The following is a 13,506-nucleotide window of genomic DNA, read 5'->3' on the forward strand; positions in this document are numbered from 1 at the left end:
ACATAGAGAGCTCAATCCCTGGCATACACTTAAGCAACTCAATATTGGGTCTTAGCTCCTACATGAACTAAGTACAATCAACTGATGATTGTAATAGTTGCTTTTCTATTTCTCAGCTTTATGGCTCTATTTTATTTGATATTGAAGGATAAAAGATAAATGTTTACCATCACCTAGAATTGTATTCTGGCCTTTAAAGGAACCTGAGGCTTAAATGGGTTATTAGCTTTGGAAGATGGCCTGCAAATTACTGCTTTAATTTATATTTTTCATTAAAAGCTCAGCTTGCCTCTTCTACAGCTGTCTTCCCTGGCCCTGAAACCCTAGTGTTTAGCCATAAAAGGTTTTAAAATTAAGGGGCCATAATTCTCTTCATTCCCTACAATGTGTGGATTAATGGTAAGAAGGTACACAGAATATAATAATCTTATCTTGAACAACATAAAAAAGGGTTTAGTCCTATTTCTCGCCTTTGAAGCACAAATTAAGAGATACAATGTAGTTTGTTTTCTTTACATAGGTGTGTAGAACTTTATGGAAAAAAAAAACACTGGTTCAAGTGTCAGGAGACCTGGGTCCTAGGCTCTTCACTGCCACCAAGATGCTGTGACCTCTAACCCTTTGCACATACCCGGTATTTGCTTTGTGCCTTGGAGGGTTAAGCATTAGAGAGTTTAAGTAAAGCGCATAATATCATACCTGGCGCACAGAACCGCCCCCCCAAAACGGTAGGCATTATGTAGTAGCTCTCTGAAAATCTAGCCCATCAGGATAATGAAAATGGAACGTTTGGCGGTGAGAAAGGGGAACCACATCATAAGACACCGCCAGTCGAAATAAGTGTGCGGAAATACAGTCGAGTCGGGTAAAGACTACACCTCCCGTCGGGCATTGCGGCGGCGTCTGTCCGCCTTACCCAGAGTCGCCCTGTCTAAATTGCGCGTGTCTTTCCGCGGAGGCCCCGGATGTAGACCTTCCAGCTCAATGGGCGTAGCTTCACGTTGGCTCTGAGACCTGGGGCGCTCTCATTGGCTGTGGGCCTTCTAGCAGGATTGGACGCGAAAGAAGGGGCGGTGCCAAGACGCAGGGCGCTATAGCAACAGCCAGTCAGAAGCGAGGCCGGGCTTTGGCGGGAGGTGGGAACGCTGTAGTTGAGCAGATTTGGCGCGAGCGCGGCTGGTGTGTGGTTTACTCAGGATCTTGCGGAGAGTCCCTGAGGCCGTGTGTGAAACGTTAGAAGGAGACTGCACTGAGGTGAGGCAGCCCTGTGAGGTCAAAAGGAGAGGATTGCTCTGGGAGGCCTGGCGTCTAGGAGGCAATGGAGTTGGGCGAGGGCTGGAACGAGGGCTGCGGATTCCGCTAGGCCTGAGGACAAGGGAGCGGAAGAGAGCTGATATCGCTGGAGGTCTGAGGTCGGGGTCAGGGAGGGGCCTGTGCACCCTCAGAGTAGTTCCTACAGTTGTGTGTGGTGTGAAGGAGATGAAAGCTGTAGGAAGGAATGCCCTAGGGTGGGTTTGAAAGCTGTGTAGAGTGGAGACTGAGTGCAGGGTCAGAGGAAAGAACTGAGGGAAGAGTGAACTTCACAGTGAGGGCTTGAGTGAGACTGTAAATGTGGCGGTCGCTGGGCTAAGCTGGTGATAATGGTACCCCGCAAGCCTAGAGTGGGGGAATTAGTACCATAAAAGTCAATTCAGATAATTTCTTATTGCATCGTTCAAGTGGTTAAGAACTTGGGTTCTGGCACTAGAATGCCTGGGGTTATATCCCTGCTTTCCTGTGACTTTGCGCCTCTGTGCATCTCTTCCATAAAACAAAGATAATAATAGTACCTACCTCTCAGGTAGTTGTGCAGCTTAAATGAGTTAATATATAAAATGCTTATTGCAGCATCTTACACATAGTAGGTAGAAAACAAATGTTAGCCATTATTGCATAGATTTGGGTGTGAGGCAGAACTGAATGCTAAAATATTGTTATATTTACTTATAAAATAAGTGTTGATCATCAGTATAAATAAATTCCATGTTGTTTTTCCTTCACTTTTACATATTGACTGGCTGTCCTGTTCTTTTTGTATCCAGCTGTGTTGCCATCATGCCTCAAACCCGATCCCAGGCACAGGCTATAATCAATTTTCCAAAAAAGAAATTGTCTTGGCCATTGGACATCAAACTAGGACCAACAAATGTCCAGACTATACCCTGTTCTCCCTGTGTAAAAATTCTGCCTCTCAGCCCCAGAAAACGTCTTGGTAAGCTATCCATTACATACAACTTTTTCAATAGTAGCTGTCAACCTTTCTTTTCTCGATAAGATACCTGTCCTTTGAAGGAGCTTTCTAAGTTGATTTGAGAATACTCTATTCGTTTTAGTTATATTCAGAATGGTTGATAAGTGCTTACTGAACTCCAGGGTTAAGCCACTTACTAAGATTACTTTGTGAACTACTTAATAGGTCTGATCTTCAATTCCTTAATACTGAACTTAGTTCTGTCAGTGTTTTAAATGACCTTGCAGTTACATGGTATTATGAAACTTGCCTCAATATTTGTGAAATTAAAAGAAAAAAATAGGTGACATTCTTGATATTTTCAGTCCTTTTCTTGTTTTAGAACAATAGTTCATAGTCCTTGCCTGTTTTAGAGCATTTGTTTCTAATGCAGGGTTATTTGGCCATATCTGGAGACATTTTTGGTTGTCATAGCTGAGGGAGTGGCATAGTGGGTAAAGGCCGGGGATGCTGCTAACATCTTACAATGCACAGGACAGCCTTCTGACAACTTGATTCAAGATGTCAATGGTGTCAAGATTGGGATATCTTGTTTTAGAACAATCTTAGAATTTCATCCCACTAAAACCCATTTGGTTTCTAACAAATTACCCTCTTATCCATGGGGGATACATTCCAAGACCCTCAGCGGATGTCTGAAATCTTAGATAGAACTGAACCGTATATATATATTTATACACACACACACACACACACACACACACACACACACACACACGACCCTCAGCGGATGTCTGAAATCTTAGATAGAACTGAACCGTATATATATATTTATACACACACACACAGACACACACACTGTTTTTTGATCTGTTAACCAAGTCAGCTACCATACCAAGTGACTGATGGGCAGGTAATGTATACAGTGTGGATATGCTAGACAGAGGGATGATTCGTGTCCCAGGAAGGATGGTGCAAGATTTAATCATGCTATTCAACAGCTCACAATTTAAAACTTAATGCATTGTTTATTTCTGGAATTTTACATTTAATATTTTCAGACGTGGGGCAACTGAAACCACTGAAGGCAAAATCTAGGATAAAAGAGAAATATTGTAGTAAGATCAGTGGTGCCCTCTGGTGGCCAATATTTGCTTCTAGTTGAGAGAGCATTTTATTTTGGTGGTTTTGACTGAGGTTGAAATTCACCTCTTTAATAGGGGAGGTAGAGGTCTTTACAAGTCCATTTACTATCCACTGCTATCAATGACCACGTTTTGATTTTAATGTTTCAGGTGATGACAACCTATGCAACACTCCTCATTTACCTCTCTGTTCTCCACCAAAGCAAGGCAAGAAAGAGAATGGTCCCCCTCGCTCTCACACAACATCTAAGGGAAAGGGACGCAGATTGGTATTTGACAATCAGCTAACAGTTAAATCTCCTAGCAAAAAAGAACAAGCCAAAGTTCACCAAAACAAAATACTTTCCTCAGTTCAAAAAAGTCAAGAGAGCACAACAAATTCTAAGCAGAGATGTCTGTTGGAGAAAGAATCTGCATGTATGAGACTGTTCAAGCAAGAAGGTTTGTTCTTATGTGGCAACTATTAGTGCAGCCATTGTAAACAAGGCTGATAACTACGAATGAAACCCAGTGGGTCTTCTCAGTCACCTTCTGTTGTGTCTAATTGACCTTTTATGTCTGGCACAGGTACTTGCTACCAGCAAGCAAAGCTGGTTCTGAATACAGCTGTCCCGGATCGGCTGCCTGCCAGGGAAAAGGAGATGGATGTCATCAGGAATTTCCTGAGGGAACACATCTGTGGGAAAAAAGCTGGAAGTCTTTACCTTTCTGGTGCTCCTGGAACTGGAAAAACTGCCTGCTTAGGCCGAATTCTGCAAGACCTTAAGGTACATTGACAGTCTGAACTATGATATTCTTGCTAAAATGACACTTGGTTTTTAAGGATTAAGGAAAAGTAGTTTAGGAGATTGAAGGTTTTCTCAAAATAAGACATTTGTAGTTTCATTGTCTAAATCTTTCCAAATGAAAGTAGAGTTTCCTCCTCTCTTATACACTGTTAACTCCTCAAAGACATTTCAGGTTCCATCAAATCTTTATCAGAGGCCAAAATAACTCCCATGTTTGCATTTTTTCTAGAATGAACTGAAAGACTTTAAAACTATCATGCTGAATTGCATGTCCTTGAGGAGTGCCCAGGCTGTCTTCCCAGCTATTGCTCGGGAGATTTGTCAGGAAGAAGTATCCAGGCCAGCTGGGAAGGACATGATGAGAAAATTGGAAAAATATATGACTGCAGAGAAGGGCCCCATGATGTAAGTATTGCTCTGCTGCGTGTTGCTCTGTGAAAATCTGCAAGGGTTGTTGCCCACAAAAAAAACATTCCCTGTATTTGCTCTATGAGGGATAGTTACATATACTTAAAGGAAAAGAAGAAATGAAAAATATACCCTGTAATTTTAAATTGGAAAAAGTGTTTTTAAACTAATTGCTTGAAAATATCTGAATGTTACTTGTTCATGATGGGAGGTATCCTTGTAACAAGAGACTAGAGATAGGGTAAATTATGATCATCAAATTAGTCTCAGCTTTAGAAATTTGACCTAAAGTCAGCCCAGATCAGACTGGAGGGTTTGCCGGGCCCGATGACTCACGCCTCTAATCCTAGCACTCTGGGAGGCTGAGGTGGGCGGATTGCTCAAAATCAGGAGTTTGAAACCAGCCTGAGCAAGAACGAGACCCCATCTCTACTAAAAAAATAGAAAGAAAGTAATTGGCCAACTAAAAATATATAGAAAAAATTAGCCAGGCATGGTGGCACATGCCTGTAGTCCCAGCTACTTGGGAGGCTGAGACAGGAGGATTGCCTGAGCCCAGGAGTTTGAGGTTACTGTGAGCTAGGCTGATGCCACGGCACTCTAGCCAGAGCAACAGAGTGAGACTCTCTAAAAAAAAAAAAAAAACAGACTGGAGGGTTAAGAAGGTGAATGTGGATACTAATTGTTTCTCTTTGTATGCAGTGTGTTGGTGTTGGATGAGATGGATCAACTGGATAGCAAAGGGCAGGATGTATTGTACACACTGTTTGAATGGCCATGGCTAGGCAATTCCCGATTGGTGCTGATTGGTTAGTACTCAATCACTATTGTTACATGATGGTTCTAAAGGTTGTTTTTTTTTTTTTTAACTCTTTCAACTTATTTATCACCTATCATTTTATCTTAAACCAGCTTTCTGTCTTGTCCAAATAAGAAAATTACTATAAAGTAGTAATTTTAATTTAAGGAAAATCAATTTTGTTAAGTCTCAATAGAATGATATATTCTTGCATTTCACAAGTAATAGATTTTTGGAGTATCTGGTCCTGCATATCAGTGAACAATTCTAAGCCTAACTTGAAACGAACATTCTATAATGACTATGTACATCTTACCTAATATCTATTGGGGTAGGGTAGGGGGCAAGTGGGAAGCAATAGTTGAAATGATGGATTATAACTGGAAATTTTATTTATCTTTCAGAGGGTTTAGATTTCCTTTTGGGGTGGTTTGAGCAATTGTGATTAATGTTATTAATCTCCTCCTCAGGTATTGCTAATACCCTGGATCTCACAGACAGAATTCTGCCTAGGCTTCAAGCTAGAGGAAAATGTAAGCCACAGCTGTTGAACTTTCCACCTTATACCAGAGTTCAGATAGCTACTATCTTGCAAGACCGACTTAATCAGGTGGGTACCAGCCATTCTGCCCATATGTTCCTTGGATCGCCTGTGTTGGGGAAACCTAACGATAGTTCTTTGATTGCTTTACTAATGGAGCAAGGAGTTCCTATGGACCATAGTGAGAATATTTTTATGTGAATTTACACACATGGCTCCATTCTTTTTTTTTTTTTTTTTTTTTTTGAGACAGAGTCTCTCTCTGTTGCCCTGGCTAGAGTGCCGTGGCATCAGCCTAGCTCACAGCAACCTCAGACTCCTGGGCTGAAGCAATACTACTGCCTCAGCCTCCCGAGTAGCTGGGATTACAGGCATGTGCCACCATGCCCGGCCAATTTTTCTGTATATTTTTAGTTGGCCAATTAATTTCTTTCTATTTTTAGTAGAGACGGGGTCTTGCTCTTGCTCAGACTGGTTTCGAACTCCTGACCTTGAGTTATCTGCCCGCCTGGGCCTCGAGGAGTGGTAGGATTACAGGCATGAGCCGCCACGCCTGGTCCAGTTCCATTCATTTATTGGATGCTTCAGTGCTGAAATAAAAGTAGGAGTTAGAGGAGTCACTCAAATGCTTCCTTAATGGCCTTTAAAATGTAGGACCTAAAAAAACCTTTCTCTTTTGAAAGTGACTAAATAGATTTTTTTTTTTTTGCTCCCATTGCTTTTTTAGTACCCATTGCTTTTTTCCATTCATGAACCTCTACCACATTCCTACAAAATGATTAAATGTGTGAAAACTCAAACATCTCCATTTATTTATGAGCAGAAAAAAACATCTCTTAGACCCTAAATAGTCGCCAATCAAGTTTAGACTTAAATGTGAAAATATTTATCCCTAAGACCTAAATTACAGAGGGAGAATCTTCTAATTCAAACTGTCATCTTCTGTGTCTTGTCCAAAGGTGTCTAGAGATCAGGTTCTGGATAATGCTGCAATTCAGTTCTGTGCCCGCAAAGTCTCTGCTGTTTCAGGAGATGTTCGAAAAGCACTAGATGTTTGCAGGTGAGTTATGGTACTGTTGGCTGCTTTTATTTAAAAAAGAAATGCTGTTAATTGTCTCATGTAACTCAAGTGAATGTGGCTTAAGAGGCTCCGTTCTGCTACTTTTTTATGCTCAGAAAGGAGGACTTGTTTCTCAGTGGGAAGCTGTGGGTTTCCACCGTGTTAATGTCTAAAACATTATCAGTCCATTACCTACAGAGGGAGAAACAAATGAGATGTTGCTGGCACTCCCTGTGGTGATTATAGATTGGTTAATTACATTTGTATTAAAAAAGACTCCAGTTTACTTTTCCATTAGCTGGTTTCAAGCAGGTTTATTTATGGACCTGAACCATCTTTGCCTTTAGACTTTTTTCTCTTCCTTTCCTTTTGTGAACACCCCTTCTTCCCTCTAGTTGGTGATCCCCCACAGTTGTACTCCAGACCTCTTTCTTTCTTCCCATCCCCCTGCCCCTCCTGCTGGGGAAAGCCTCTGCACTGACTGATGAAATTTCTTCCTTCTCAGTAGGGACACTGGGTCCATTAAAATGATACTTGCTGTGCTGGCCTGCTGGTCCAACCTCCCTCTATTGCCATGCAGAAGATCCAGGTCTGGCTTATGGCTTCCTGTGGGCAAAATACTTTGGAGAGAGCAGTGGGAGAGTAAGCTCTTCCTATTGCTAGATTGCATGATCCTGAATTTGAAAGTTTCCCCTAGTCAGCAAACTACTTGGGTAAAGACTGCAGCTATGAGCAATAGTTATGTAGGCTGGCATGGTTTAGCCTACACATATCCTATGTATATATAACTAAGGACACTCCTTTTAGGTTTGGTGTGTATGGGTGGTGCTGGCTGTCTTTAGTCAGTCACCCACACTACATATCCTCTCTCCTACCCATGACATTTTCTCTTCGCCTCAGATGTTATCATTGGCTCAATATATGACGACCTACTTGGCATCTATAAGAGGAAACCATTTAGTGTTGAAGTTTCTCAAATCTCTGGTCCATGAATTATTTCAAGATAATTAAGTCCCCTTTAGCTGAGACGTAACCCAGTTTTGTTTGGGGCTTTAAAATTATAAAACATATTGTTTCTCATTAGTGTGCCTGCTTTTGAGCTCAGTGGTTTGGTGTGGTGTTTGGTTTGGCTTAGACTAAATTAACTTTAGAAATTTTTTTATAGGAGAGCTATTGAAATTGTAGAGTCGGATGTCAAAAGCCAGACTATCCTCAAACCACTGTCTGAATGTAAGTAGTTTATCTCCTTCTGTCTTCCTTTTTAATTGGAAGCTTAACTTTTCTGAGGAAAGAGGTAGAAAGATCAAATGAACATAGTTAAATCCACACTCACTGATTTTTATGTGTGTCTGTGTTTTTAGACAATTTCAACTACTTTATTTCAGTTTTTGCCTTTCAGTACCAAACTCTATGCATTACTGGAAATGAGTTCCCAGTGTATTATATAAATGGCTGAAATGGAGTAAGTTTTCTTCCCAAGCTCTAGGAATGAAAGCTGTAGACAATAAATTTAGACCAGCTTCTCTCTGGGTGCTTATGTTGAGTGTACTTTAGGTCTTGATATAGGTGATAAATAAGAGAGAGTCAGGTGAAAGAATTTTGAGTTCAGTTTGGGATAGCAAAGCTTTTAAACAAGTCTGTGAGGGTAGAGGTACAAAGATCACCTTGCTACAGTAAACTGTAGGCTGTTACAAATGACAAAAAGGGCCATTTTGTTAGTAATATCCAGTGTTAATCTTTAGAAACAGGACAGTCTGATTTGATTGTTTTTTCCTTTACTCCTACACTGGTTAGGAGTTATTAAAATAGTTTCTAGTGCTATAGTTCTACATGAAATGCTTTCTTTTTTTCATCAACTTATTAAAAGAAACTAGTTAAAAATATTTCAGAAGTAGCCAAAATTAGTGCTTAGGCTGATAGTAAGCAATATATATGCCAATGCATAGACTTGAATATTGATTTCTTCTTCCTCTTCAGTTTTTCAGATTATTCCCTTTTTCCCCCTCCTTTTCCCTTACCAATAATGTTTAGGCTTGTGAGTGGCCTCTGTGATCACCACTGGCACACACATAGCTAAAAGAGGTTGTAAGTTCCTGGCATAAATTATAAGGCTAACCTAATTCCTATTTTTTGACTTTGGGAATGTGTAGGATTGGCTTTTAATGGGTTCAGAAAACTATAGGGGAACTGACTTCAACTAAACATAAGAAGAAACTTTCTAATAGATAGAACTAACTGGGCTATCTTGAAACATAGTTCCTCAGTATTGAAGATATTCAAACAAAAGCTGGATAGATGACCTCATGTAGGGATTGTTTTAGAGGGGATTCAGCCATTGGGTAGGGAGTAAGAATAGACCTCTAAATTCCTTTCAACTTTAAGATACTCTTACTTGATCTGTGAGCTCTGGTTTCTCCATAAGCCCTCTGCACCATCCCTTTGTGGTAATGAAATAGAAGAAAATTGTGGTGGTGCAACTGTAAGTGGTCTCAGGAAGTAACTTCAGGCAAAGGTTGTTACAGAGCAAATCTCTCATCTGTCTTGCAATTCATGCATCTCCAAACAATGAGGCCATAGTCCTATGCAGCTTCTTGGCAGTTTCCCAACCTCTGGCTTTTGAGATGCTGTTATCTGCTAGGATATCCAGTGACTTTTTCTCAAGTGTTGCTCTACCGCAGATCAGCTTGGGCAAGTGAACCAAACCTCAAAGGTCATTTGGGGAGGACTGATGTGGGATTCACTTTACTGTCCACATTTAGCCACTCATTTGATTCAAAATATTAGGTACGTTTTCCAACTTTTTTTTTCTTCCTTAATTACCAGGTGCAGTCATCATCTTTGCTTCAAGTTTCTGTTCTTCTTTACCTCTGAAATATTAGGAACTTTCAAGGCAGAATACAGTGGTTCTCTGTTCTTTATTCTTTTATGAGGTGGATTTTGTCTCTCTGACATTAAATTACATTCCACGAGACAAAATAGCTCACTATTCTGTCCAGAGAAAGGATAACTCTACCTTCCAAGTCATTTCACATTATTTTGGCATCTTTCTGAGGATAGCATTTTCTCTCATCCTTTGGCTGGTTAGAGAATTGAAATCTCTGCTTTACCACCTTGAATTTCCTATAGTTAAAAGTTAGTGTCATCTATCTCACATTCATACACATACACAAACATACATATACATACACACAATATTTTAAAATTCTAATTAAGTTTGACTTGTTTACTTTATAGGTAAATCACCGTCTGAGTCTCTGATTCCCAAGCAGGTTGGTCTTATTCACATATCCCAAGTCATTTCAGAAGTTGATAGTAACAGGATGACCTTGAGCCAAGAAGGAGCACAAGATTCCTTCCCTCTTCAGCAGAAGATCTTGGTCTGCTCTTTGCTGCTCTTGACCAGACAGTTGAAAATCAAAGAGGTCACTCTCGGGAAGGTAAGTTGGGGATCTCAGCAGATGGAGCTGAGGTAGAGATGAGAATCTGCTTTGCACAGCAGTTATTTTCCAAAAGGCCTATCATGCTCCAGCTGATGTGAATTAAAAATGGATTTTTTAACAGTAAGAATAAATACTGATAGTATATAAAAGGCAGCTGACTTTATTTCCCTTGGGTTGTGGTTGAGAGTTTACCATTAATCTTCTCCCCATCCTCCCCTTCATTTTTGCATCTCTCTATGAAATATACAAAGCCCCTTTGCTATATTACAGTATAGGTTTTTGGGAATATCTACAGATTGCCTATTCGAAGATTTTACTGAAAAAAGAAAGAAATAGGGTATTTGGATAACTTTTTTGCAAACCCTTTTGTAAAAATTATAATATTACAAGAGATGTGACATTTAAGCAACATTTGTTCTTTTTTTTCTCTCCCAGTTATACGAAACCTATAGTAAAGTCTGTCGCAAACAGCAGGTGGCAGCTGTGGACCAGTCAGAGTGTTTGTCACTTTCAGGTCTCTTGGAGGCTAGGGGCATTTTAGGATTAAAGAAAAACAAGGAAACCCGCTTAACAAAGGTAAGACTAACTGCTTCTTTGTGATAATGTTTTTAATTGTCCTGTGTTGGAGAGCTTATCCTTTGCTAAAGTAAAGATTGAAAAATGACCACAATTAAACAGTTTTTGTTAGATAAGATTTAAGGTGTGTTGGAGGATAGGAGTGTGATATGAATATTTTTTCTAGGTCATTGAAAAAAGCAGTGTTTCACTTGCTTGCCTCTTGTGAGAGAAGTTTAATATGGTAAAAGTTATATAATGATAACTTTGCTTCTGTGAGTTTTCCACCATGAAAAATCCCTTTCTCTTCTTTCCAGGTGTCTTTGAAGATTGAAGAGAAGGAAATAGAACATGCTCTGAAAGACAAAGCTTTAATTGGAAATATCTTAGCTACTGGATTGCCTTAAATGCTTCTCTTATACCCTACCTGAAAGTATTCAGCTGGCATTTAGAGAGCTACAGAGTCTTCATTTTAGTACTTTATATATTCAGGTCTGAAAACAAATATGACCTTTTTTACTTAAAACCAATGAATTTTAATCTATAGATTCATTAATATTGGCACAGAATATCTTTGGGTCTTATTTGTACCCATAAAAGTGAACAAGTAGACCCTTTTTAATTGCATTCATTACTTCTACCACTTATGTGTCTCTAACCAGTGTGCTTACAAGTGTACAGATTTGTGTTGTGGGATGTGTATATATCTACCTCTTAGTAAGAACTTTTAGGTTAAGGTAAGAAGAATGAAAAAAATGATCCAGAAAAATAAGCAAGTCCACATGGAGATTTGGAGGACAATTTGGTCCAAGAATTTTCTTTTATTGGAATATAATGTGTTCATGTTGCAGATATTACTGCACTGTGACATTTTAAAGAGTCATTGAGTTTCTTGAGCACTCCCAAGATTGTGGGCGTGGTAAGAAGAATGTAACTCCACAGATTGTGAATATATTTATTTTCAAGTTGCATTCTTTGTCTCTTTAAGCGATCACATCTCAAGAGAGCTCAAGCTTCCAGAAGGCAAAATTCCCAGACTGCCCCACAGTCTTAGCTGCCCTTAGATGCAGCCACTTGTTTCAAGATACCATAGTTTAGGGTTGGATTTTCATCTAAACATATTTTTCCAGTCTTATTAAATTAGTACATATGGTTATTCAAGATGACTCTTTTCTGTGTTTGGTTTCCAATGGCATTAAATGGCAATTTGTGACAGAGACACCAGAGGGCACTATTATAACATTGCTTTGATAATGCAGGGTTGGAGCTGGGGTAATTTTGAGGGAAGGTGGGTGGGGGAGAGTTCTTAAGTTTGATTTGTTTGGGAAATTGCTATACTTTTATAATTCAAGCAAAGGCTTGAAATGCAAACCATGTGTGATGTGAATGGTCTAAGAGGCAGTGGCCGAATGAGCTTCTCCCTGAGCTCTTCTGCTGCTGCCTCTTGCCTTTCTGACATGGCCTTGAGTTTGAGAACTTGATATGTGTACAAATGATCTGTTGGCCACTGTTTCATTCATCCTGCCCACTGTATCCTTGCAATATGATCTGAGCTACAGCAGGTGGTATGGGATAGAAAGGAAAGCAGAGAGAGCCCTCTGAAATGAACACTACCCACTGGTGTGTGTAGCAGTCTATAGACATGAGTCTGAATGTCATTCTCTCATACTCATTTATTAGAGCATTCATTCCCTCTGAGGGTAATTTGCAAGTGGGGAACACAGTTCTATACTTAGAAGATTGGAAAGTGTCTGGGACTATAAGGGTTAACAAGCATAATTGCAAAGATTGTCCGAAGGCTGATGGAAAGCAGAGACTGAATGGGATTGAGAACAGATGCGAAGCTTGATTTAAATTACATTTTATTGGATGCTGCAGCCTTAAGAGACGTGACTGCTTTACAGTTTGTTTCCACACTGTGGGCAGCTGCTGTCTGTTCTGTGTCCACAGTAGGATCCTGCCCAAAAAGGAGCAGCCTCCCCACCTCGTTGTGTTTGAGGCTTGGCGCCTTCCTCTTAACTGTAGGGCTTGAGTCAGGAACATAGCTTGACTCGCAGTGGGGCTGCTATGTATCCTCCCTGGCTTCCAGCCAAGATCACATTTGTGGATTCAAAGGGGCCAAATTTCTTTCCCTTCTACCTCCTTTCTCTCCCTTTCCCCTAGTATTTGGAAATAAGGTTTTCTGTGTACTGGTGTGTTAGTTTCCTTTCCTTCAGTTCTCCCCCCATTGTCAATTTCTAGGTCATTGCTGCTCTTAAGACTTTAGCAATTGGAACAGGGTTGGTTCTGTCATTGATGCGTGAAGCAGACTTAAAGTCCCTGCTTGGCTTCCGCTGCCCTTGTGGGAGCAAAAGCTGATATATGTTTGTCAGTAAAGTCTTAAGTGTAATTTAGACAGCTGGGGAAGAAAGCAGGAAGAAAGCCCTTTCCTTGCTGACTTTCTCACTGACGCTAAGAGCTACGGGAAGGTGGTGGGAGTTTTAGTGGGATGGGATGGACTTGTGTGGTTACTAGTTTTTGCCAAGATCATAGGCTGCTTC

General features: G+C 40.3%; 1 protein-coding gene across 1 annotated transcript; it reads left to right on the top strand.

The window, feature by feature from the left end:
• Positions 1–625: 625 nt before the first annotated feature.
• On the top strand, positions 626–12,213 carry CDC6 (cell division cycle 6). Its single transcript, XM_012765839.3, has 12 exons — positions 626–1,254; positions 2,082–2,251; positions 3,526–3,816; positions 3,943–4,142; positions 4,393–4,568; positions 5,274–5,380; positions 5,841–5,980; positions 6,871–6,971; positions 8,137–8,201; positions 10,206–10,408; positions 10,847–10,987; positions 11,284–12,213. The coding sequence occupies exons 2-12, from the start codon at positions 2,095–2,097 to the stop codon at positions 11,371–11,373; spliced, it is 1,671 nt and encodes a 556-aa protein (XP_012621293.2). The 5' UTR covers positions 626–1,254; positions 2,082–2,094; the 3' UTR covers positions 11,374–12,213.
• Positions 12,214–13,506: the final 1,293 nt, after the last annotated feature.

The sequence above is a fragment of the Microcebus murinus genome, chromosome 18 (genome assembly GCF_040939455.1).
Source record: "Microcebus murinus isolate Inina chromosome 18, M.murinus_Inina_mat1.0, whole genome shotgun sequence".
In the NCBI taxonomy this organism is placed as follows: domain Eukaryota; kingdom Metazoa; phylum Chordata; class Mammalia; order Primates; family Cheirogaleidae; genus Microcebus; species Microcebus murinus.

Coding starts and splice junctions, on each gene's coding strand:
- CDC6 (XM_012765839.3), top strand. CDS start 2,095: ATGCCTCAAACCCGATCCCAGGCACAGGCTATAATCAATTTTCCAAAA. Junction 5,381..5,840: donor TTCCCGATTGGTGCTGATTG/GTTAGTACTCAA, acceptor TCTCCTCCTCAG/GTATTGCTAATACCCTGGAT. Junction 10,988..11,283: donor AGGAAACCCGCTTAACAAAG/GTAAGACTAACT, acceptor TCTTCTTTCCAG/GTGTCTTTGAAGATTGAAGA.